The sequence below is a fragment of the Bos indicus x Bos taurus genome, chromosome 10, assembly GCF_003369695.1.
Source record: "Bos indicus x Bos taurus breed Angus x Brahman F1 hybrid chromosome 10, Bos_hybrid_MaternalHap_v2.0, whole genome shotgun sequence".
Classification (NCBI taxonomy): Eukaryota; Metazoa; Chordata; class Mammalia; order Artiodactyla; family Bovidae; genus Bos; species Bos indicus x Bos taurus.
Window position 1 is genome coordinate 20,901,821 of NC_040085.1, and position 9,946 is coordinate 20,911,766.

General features: G+C 38.2%; 1 protein-coding gene across 1 annotated transcript; it reads left to right on the forward strand.

The window, feature by feature from the left end:
- Positions 1-8,745: 8,745 nt before the first annotated feature.
- Positions 8,746-9,684, forward strand: LOC113899429 (olfactory receptor 11G2-like). Its single transcript, XM_027552789.1, has one exon. The coding sequence runs from the start codon at positions 8,746-8,748 to the stop codon at positions 9,682-9,684; it is 939 nt and encodes a 312-aa protein (XP_027408590.1).
- The last annotated feature ends 262 nt before the right edge of the window (positions 9,685-9,946 follow it).

The window sequence follows — 9,946 nt, forward strand, 5'->3', positions numbered from 1 at the left end:
TTTACTTATGGGGAAGCTATTGAAGCTTACGTTAATTAAATAATTTGTAACATTTAATAAATAGGAATGATAAGATCGGAATTCAGTTCTCTCTGAGAGTGAAGCATGAGTTCTTAAATAGTAAACTATTTACCTTCCATCTTACCCGTCAAAGATGGAAAACAATTGCTATTGATTTCTTATACTAGATACTGTGACAAATTCTTATATTTAACTTATTTTATTTAATCCTTACAACACCCTGTGTGCTGGGTATCACTGTTGGCAATTTTTAAAAGTTCTGATTATCAAGGTAACTTGTATTTAAACAAAAATTTGGAAGAGTCAGAAAAATTGAGGGAGCTGAAAAATTACTCACAATTTTTTCAAGCACACATAATTCAAGTAAAAATTTGGCATATTCCCTCTGGTCTTTTTTATTGTAAAAATTCATACATATAAGGTCATACAGCATTTACAACTTAGTATTCTGCTTACATTTATAGCCTGCATTTTCCCATGTAACTAAAACTCTCTTAAATACTATGAAAGCTGCATAATAGTGAGTGTTGTTTTAATATCATTTCCCTAGGGTTTTTAGGCTATTTACAATTTTCTGACCTTAAAATAATGCAATAAAAATCACTGGGCTTAAATTTTTGTTTTGGAACATTTTCCTAGAGTAGACTACTTGAAAGAAAATTACTATGTCAAAAAAAAAAAAAAAATATATATATATCCTTCAGATATATTTTCAGAAGTAGACTTGCTAGATTAGATGGTAGTTCTACTTTTAACTTTTTGAGTAACCTCTATACTGTTTTCCATAATGGCTATACCAATTTACAATCTTACCAAGAGTGGACTAAGGTCCCTTTTTCTACATCCTTGATAAGCAATTGTTATCTCTTGTCTTTTTTGATGCTAGCCATTCTAACAGGTGTGAGGTGATATCTCCTTGTGGTTTTGATTTATATTTCTCTATGATTAGTGATTTTGAGTAACTTTTCATGTACCTTTTGGCCATTCATAAATCTTTGGGAAAATTCCTATTCAGGTTCTTTGTCCATGTTTTAATTGGATTATTTGTTTTTTCCTCTTGAGTTCATGAGTTCTTTATACATTTTGGATATTAACCCCTTATGGAGACCCCAGTTCAATTCCTGGGTCAGCAAGATCCGCTGGAGAAGGGATAAGCTATCCACTACAGTATTCTTGGGCTTCCCTTGTGGCTCAGCTGGTAAAGAATCCATCTTCATTGCAGAAGACCTGGGTTGGGACGATCCCCTGGAGAAGGGAACGGCTACCCATTTCAGTATTCTGGCCTGGAGAATTCCATGGCCTGTATAGTCCATGGGGTCGCAAAGAGCTGGACACGACTGAGTGACTTTCACTTACTTCACTATCAGATATATAGTTTGCAAATATTTTTTCCCATTCCATAGGTTGTCTTTTCATTTTGTTGATTGGTTCTTTTGTTGTGCAGAAACTTTAAGTTTGATATCATACCTCATGTTTATCTTTGATTTTGTTGCTTATACTTTAGGCGTCATAGCCGAAAAGTCATCGCCAAGATCCATGTCAAGAAGCTTTTGTTTTCTTCTAGGGGTTTTATGGTTTCAGGACTTATGTTTAAATCTTCAATCCATTTTTAGTTAATCTTTGTGATTAGTGTAGGATAGGGGTCTAGTTTCATTCTTTTATATGTGACTATTTCTGCAGATGGTGATTGCAGCCATGAAATTAAAAGACGCTTACTCCTTGGAAGGAAATTTATGACCAACCTAGATAGCATATTCAAAAGCAGAGACATTACTTTGCCAACAAAGGTCCATCTAGTCAAGGCTATGGTTTTTCCAGTAGTCATGTGTGGATGTGAGAGTTGGACTGTGAAGAAAGCTGAGCGCTGAAGAATTGATGCTTTTGAACTGTGGTGTTGGAGAAGACTCTTGAGAGTCCCTTGGACTGCAAGGAGATCCAACCAGCCCATTCTGAAGGAGATCAGCCCTGGGTGTTCTTTGGAAGGAATGATGCTAAGGCTGAAACTCCAATACTTTGGCCACCTTATGTGAAGAGTTGACTCATTGGAAAAGACTCTGATGCTGGGAGGGATTGGGGGCAGGAGGAGAAGGGGACAACAGAGGATGAGATGGTTGGATGGCATCACTGACTCGATGGACGAGAGTTTGAGTGGACCCCGGGAGTTGGTGATGGACAGGGAGACCTGGTGTGCTGCAATTTATGGAGTCTCAAAGAGTTGGATATGACTGAGTGACTGAACTGAACTGATCCAATTTTCTCAAGATTTTTATTGAAGAGATTGCCTTTTTCCCACTGAGCATTCTTGACTCCCTTGTCAAATATAAGTTAATTGTATATGTATGGATTTATTTCTGGACTCTCCATGCTGTTCTGTTGGTCTGTTTATTTTTAATGCCAATATTATACTATTTTGATTACTATAGCTTTGCAATATAGTTTCAAATCAGGAAGTTTGATGCTTCCAGCTGTGTTCTTCCTTCTTAAGATGCTTTGGTGCCTTTTGTGGTTCCATACAAGTTTTAGGATTGACTTGTCTATTTCTGTGAAAAGTACCATTGGAATTTTGAGAGATTTCATTGAGTCTGCAAATTGGCTGCCCAAGTGGCTCAGTGGTAAAGAACCTACCTGGCAAAGTAGAAGAAGCAGAAGATGCAGGTTTGATCTCTGTGTCAGGAAGATCCCCTGGAGAAGGAAATGGCAGCTCATTCCAGTATTCTTGTCTGGATGATCCCATGGACAGGGGAGCCTATGGTCCATGGGATTGCAAAGAGTCAGACATGACTGAACACACATGCCTTGGTTGAATAGATTGGTTTGGTGAGTATGAACATTTTAACAATATTACTTCTTCTGATCCATGAACATGGACCCATGGAATATTTTTCCATTTACTTGTTCCTTCTTCAATTTCTTTCATCATTATCTTGTATTGACATCAGTCTTTATTATGAAGCCAAAAATAATTGAACAGCTGTGGTACCATGATATTTTTTTACCCTAAAAATCAACAACCAGATGCCAGTCACCAAAAGATCAGAAAAAGGAAGAAAGAAGAAGGGATGCTGGTTATGGAATATGTGACCCCTTTCCATTGTTCATGTATTTATAATTTATCTGTTGTGATAACAGTTAAAAAACAAGCTACTTTCAAGTTTGTGATGCTCACAGGGAAATTGGTCTGACCAAACTGTATCCATTCTCATCTAAAGCAGTTGTTCTAAGAAAAACTTTACTTTGTATAAACTGAAGCTTTTTAGGATCAGAATATGCCTCAACAAGTCTGAGATGTCACAGGAATATGCTTCCAGGAAGTCAGAGATTGTGCATCCAAATTGCTTCCTTTTCAAGACTCATTTAAATTTGTGTACCCTAGAGGGCAATCAGGACATCTCCCAGTGTTTCTTTTGTGTGGGTCCTCAGGAGAAAGCAAACACGTTAAGGGGAGGGGAGACAAAGGAGATGGATTTTCCTTAAATAATAATTCTGTCAGAGCCAGAAGGGATAGAGTGCTAGAAATGTATGCTTTCTTCTGCAGACAGGACCCTTGAATTCTAGTGGGGATTGGACATACCTCATCAGAGTGAGTGTGAATGAATCCCTCCTTTTATTCTGTCTTCCACACAATAGACAGATATTATTTATGTATTAAATGAATGAATAGATGTCTTGAGGTGGTCAGTTAATTGAGAATTTCAGTGCGTGGTATTTTATCTGTGCAAGGTGGCCAGATGGGGCAAGGCCCTAGGGTTTTTTCTTTGATAAAATTACCATGAAAATGAGCATTACTCTTTGAAATAATTCCAACATAGAGGGAAATCCATTATGGAAAAAATTTTCAAATGTCTCAACTTGAGGTTTTATTGTCTTCAGTTCAGTTCAGTTCAGTTGCTCATTCGTGTCCGACTCTTTGCCACCCCATGAATCGCAGCACACCAGGCCTCCCTGTCCATCACCAACTTCCAGAGTTCACTCAAACTCACGTCCATCGAGTCAGTGATGCCATCCAGCCATCTCATCCTCTGTTGTCCCCTTCTCCTCCTGCCCCCAATCCCTCCCAGCATCAGAGTCTTTTCCAATGAGTCAACTCTTCGCATGAGGTGGCCAAAGTATTGGAGTTTCAGCCTTACCATCATTCCTTCCAAAGAACACCCAGGGCTGATCTCCTTCAGAATGGGCTGGTTGGATCTCCTTGCAGTCCAAGGGACTCTCAAGAGTCTTCTCCATCACCACAGTTCAAAAGCATCAATTCTTCAGCGCTCAGCTTTCTTCACAGTCCAACTCTCACATCCATACATGACCACAGGAAAAACCATAGCCTTGACTAGATGGACCTTTGTTGGCAAAGTAATGTCTCTGCTTTTCAATATGCTATCTAGGTTGGTCATAACTTTCCTTCCAAGGAGTAAGCGTCTTTTAATTTCATGGCTGCAGTCACCACCTGCAGTGATTTTGGAGCCCCCAAAAATTCCTAAACCAGTTTTAGTCATTTGCATTATGAATAACTCAGCCATCCTTGAAAGGTCTCATAATTTAATCTCTCCCCTGGTTGTATAATTATTCTCCTAGTAGTAGAATTTTCACATGATTATTTTCTATGTCATAGGTCCCCTGGAAATTCATTCCATCATTCCAAGTGCTTCCCACCCTTTCGAAATCACCTTGCTGTTTTTACTTGTAATTATATCCGGGCCACAGTCACCTCAGTGATCAGTATTGTGTTATTGTAGTGCCATGTCCTGTCTATTGTCACCTTTATTAAAAGTGCTCATTCAAGTGAATGCTGAAAAAGATGAAAAGGTTGATGTTGGAGGAGAGGAGGGTGGTCCATGTTACTAGCTCTTATTCATTCTAGATTGGGAAAGGGAGGGAAGACAAGAGAGAATGAAGAAAGTATCCTATAGCAGGCAGAGGAGGGAACAGACCTCCTGAATACTCTGTACTTCTTTAGCTAGCAATCAATTTGGGTTAGATTGATTATGGACTTTGGAATTATGCAAACCAGGGTTCAAATCTTGTCTCTCCCATTTACTTCTCTATGATATAGGGAACTATCAAATATTTTTAAAACCTGGATTATTTGAAGCTATTCTCTTGGTCAAAAAAGCTTTATCAATCCAGACTAGAGGGATACAACTCCAGTTCTACTCTCCTAGCTTTCACATATACAAGGCAGTAAAGAATAAAACTGTGCCTGGACTTGTAAACTTTAACTAAAATGGAAATTTTCCTCATAGTGGTTTTCTTCAAGCAACCCATAAATGTCTATTTAACAAATCTGTAGCTGAACTGCTTTGTGGAAGGTACTAAAAGAAGAATTAGTGACCAATAGGTTGTGGATCAGAGAAATAGGAGCACTGTATAGATAATTATCAAAAGGGGTTTAATTCAAAAGGTAAGGAATTATTAAAGTGATTATTTCAGTGAGCAAATTTCATGCACTATTTGGGAATTCGTGTATATTTTTATTGAGAGATTCACTCTGAGTTATATATGATGCAATTTTAAGACATTTTTTCCATTATAAGTTAACACCGTAGAAGCGCATTGAAGTCATATCATTCGTGAGATTGAATACTCAGAGATAAGAATGTGTATGGAGGCTATATTTTAGGTTCAAACAGATACTTTTAAAGGAAGAATCAGATCACTTGGCTCATGTTTTGCTTATGGTAACTAGGGCAATAAGTGGAGCTCACACTAAACATTTACTTTATTCTATGCTAGGTGCTTTAAGAATATGTTACATTTAATGTTTCATTAATTTCCATGGTAGATATTGTTACTCTGATTTTTAAAAATTTATTTATTTAAAAAAAATTTATTTATTTTTAATTGGAGGATAATTGCGTTTCAATATCGTACTAGTTTCTCCCATATATCAACATGAATCAGCCATAGGGGACATATGTCCCCTCCCTCCTGAAATTTCCTCCCACCTCCCACCCCATCCCACCCCTTCTAGGTTGTCACAGAGCACCAGGTTTGAGCCCCCTGTGTCATACAACAAATTCCCACTGGCTATCTGTTTTACATATGGTAATGACATGTTTCAGTGCTACTCTCTCAATTTGTCCTACCATCTCCTTCACCCATTGTGCTCACAAGTCTGTTCTCTATGTCCGTGTCTCCATTGCTGCCCTGAAAATAGGTTCATCAGTACCATCTTTCTAATTCCAAATATATCCATTAATATACGATATTTGCTTTATGATTTACTTCACTCTGTATAATAGGCTCTAGGTTCATCCACTTCATTAGAATTGACTCAAATGCAGTTTATGGCTAACAGTCCATTGTCTATATAGGATTAACCTCCAAAATATACAAAGTAGCTCATGCAGTTCAATACCAGAAAAACAAACAACCCAATCAAAAAGACGGCAGAAGACCTAAACAGACATTTCTCCAAAGAAGATATACAGATGGCTAATAAACATATGAAAAGATGTTCAACATCACTTATTATTAGAGAAATGCACATGGAAACTATAATGAGGTATCACCTCACAGCAGTCAGTTTGGCCATCATCAAAAAATCTACAAGCAATAAATCCTGGAGAGAGTGTGGAGAAAAGGGAACTCTCTTACATTGTTAATGGGAGTGTAAATTGATACATGGAGAACAGTATGGAGATTCTTTAAATAACTAGGAATAAAACTACCATAAGACCCAACAATCCCACCACTGAGCACATACTCTGAGGAAACCGCAACTGAAAAAGACACATGTACCCAGGTGTTCATTGCAGCCCTATTTACAATAGGACATGGAACCAACCTAGATGTTACTCTGATTTTGCAGATGCAGAAATTGAAGCAGAGAGAGAGAAAGAGAGAGTCACTTGTCCTGGGTTATAAATACTGTTTTTAAAAGATCCAGGACTTCATTATAGCCCTCTTGTATTCTGACTCTTTATTCTTTTTTAAAAATTAAATTGTGATAAAACTTACATTGCATTCTTAAACAGTCACTTTGCCTTTGCACTTCAGAGGCATTAAAATGTCGAGTCCTTCCTTTATTTGTTTATTTTTTTAACTTAATCCTATATATTTAAAATGAAAATTGAGGGAAAATAATATAAATTAATAAGGAAAGAAAACTAAATGGATTGAAAATCTACTCTAAGAGCTAAAGTATATGATATGATATGATTTTTAAAAATAGTAAACTAGTAAGCTTTGCAAGTGGGACTGAAAGGGTATAGCAAATGTGAATGAAAGGCACTCCACAGAGGATAATTGGAATTAAATTAAAACAATTTAAATATGTTAAAGCACATGTTATATTCCTTAATTTAGACTGCGAATTGTTGAGTTAGCCTCCAGTTATTCACGAGCTCTCTTTCATTTTATATCCTTGTGCTTCCCTGGTAGCTCCGTTGGTAAAGAAACTGTCTGCATTGCGGGAGACCTAGGTTCGATCCCTGGGTTGGGAAGATCCCCTGGAGGAGGGCATGGCAATTCACTCCAGAGTTCTTGCCTGGAGAACCCCTAAGGACAGAGGAGCCTGTCAGGCTGCAGTCTATGGGGTTGCAAAGAGTTGGACATAACTGAGCGATTAAGCACAACGCAGCCTCTAACTCAGTAGTGTAACCTCCATATTTTGCTTTCTTTGTTGTGAATTCATAGCTTCTGATGGAGAGGGCAATGGCACCCTACTCCAGTACTCTTGCCTGGAAAATCCCATGGGCGGAGGAGCCTGGTAGGCTGCAGTCCATGGGGTCGCTAAGAGTCGGACACGACTGAGCGACTTCACTTTCACTTTTCACTTTCATGCATTGGAGAAGGCAGTGGCAACCGACTCCAGTGTTCTTGCCTGGAGAATCCCAGGGACGGGGGAGCCTGGTGGGATGAAGCGACTTAGCAGCAGCAGCATAGCTTCTGAAAAACCTCTAGGTTCAAAGTTCTCTGGCTTTTAATCTCATATAAGTGAAAGTGAAAGTTTCTCAGTTGTGTCCGACTCTTTGTAATCCCATGGAATTCTCCAGGCCAGAATATTGGAGTGGATAGCCTAAACCTTCTCCAGAGGATCTTCTTGACTCAGGAATTGAATAGGGGTCTCCTGCATTACAGGCAGATTTTTTACCAACTGAGCTATCATGGAAGTCCATACCCATGTAACATAACAGTAATTCTTAAAGCAAGGTGTATTTTTCACACTGGAATCAACTGGGAATATAAGTTTTTAAAAAATGGAAACATAAATAAATTAGTGTGTTTATTTAGAGGTATGCATTATTATCGTGATCTACCAAGAGTCTATAGTAATGTAGTTAAATAGGGAGGAGAGCTTATGGACCTTGTGATGACGATCAAAATGATGGAGTAGGCAGTGAGATAATTCAAGTCCAGCTTAATGGTGTGACTACATTTCTGAAGCTTATTAGTGCTACTTGAGTTAAACAAAGGTGGCTTGTTAAGGTGTTTAATGATTCCTTTTTATCTCTATTTTTCTTACAGGCTAAAATTGGAAGAAAATATTCTAGAAGAACTATTTAAAGTGAAGTAATATTTAAAGTAAATTATCAATGGTGTTATTCTGTCTTATGTCAATGCTATTTTGAGAAAAATTCTTCATATTGACTAAATACTGATATTCCAGTTTATTCTCTACTTATAATGCCACTTACTTCCAATGAGAAATTGAGGCAAGAAAAACTGAATAAAATAGACTCTCAATATGCACTTCTGATTATGTCTGTGCACATTATAGGTTAGAGGAAAATGCATGTTTTGCATAACAAGAGTGTCACTGCTAACTTTCATGAATTTATCCTGCTGGGTTTCCTGTGTAGCCAAGAAATAGAGATTCTCCTTTTTGTTTTCTTCTCCATCATTTACATCTTGACCTTGTTGGGCAACAGTGCTATTATCTGTGCTGTGTGGTGGGACCAGCAACTCCACACTCCCATGTATATTTTATTGGCCAACTTCTCATTCCTGGAGATCTGCTACATCAATTCCAATGTGCCCAGCATGTTGTTCAACTTCCTATCCAAGACCAAGACGATCTCCTATCATGGCTGTATCCTACAGTTCTACATCTTCCTCTCTCTTTGTGCCACAGAACTCTTCTTCCTGGCCCTCATGGCATTTGACAGATATGTTGCCATCTGCCGTCCATTGCACTACCCAACCATAATGACCAGGAAAGTCTGTGGAACCCTTGTGTCTGCTTCCTGGGTGGGTGGATTCTTATGGTTAGTCACACCTGCTGCTCTTATCTCCCAAGTTCCATTCTGTGGTTCAAACGTCATTGATCACTACCTCTGTGATCTTGGGGCAATGCTGGCCATATCATGTGTCCCTGTCCCCAAGACAGCTCTGACTTGTAGCATGTTCAGTGCTGTGATAACATTCATCACTTTGTTCTACATTCTTGTGTCCTACACTCTGGTACTTCGAGCTGTGGTTCAGGTTCCCAAAGGTTCAAGTAGGAGAAAAGCCTTCTCCACATGTACCTCCCACCTGATAGTTGTGTTCCTATTTTACGGCTCAGTCACAGTGATGTATGTAAGCCCAGGGGTAGCCAGTCAGCCTGGGCTGCAGAAGTTCTTGACCATGTTGTACTCAATTGCAACTCCACTTTTAAATCCTCTGATCTACAGCCTCAGGAATAAGGAGATGAAGGTTGCTCTGAAGAAAATTATGTGTAAACTTTAGAAATAACTCCTGAATGGGAGACACTTTGGTGAGCTAAAGTTCCTTTTGAGGACTGTTGTAAAGAGTCAAGGAAAATTATACTTAAAAGTAATAAATGTTACTAGATCTAAAATAAATGTTTCCAGAGGAGAATTTCTTAAAATTCTGTCTTCTCTATTATTTACTGATTGAGTGACTAGTTATTTAAGTTGATATTTATCTGTTTTCCTAATTTTAACTGGAGATGACCAAGTTAAATCATATCTCCATCATACAGTGTTTG

What these genes read in the sequence shown, in the direction of transcription:
- LOC113899429 (XM_027552789.1), top strand. Translation starts at nt 8,746, where the DNA reads ATGCATGTTTTGCATAACAAGAGTGTCACTGCTAACTTTCATGAATTT.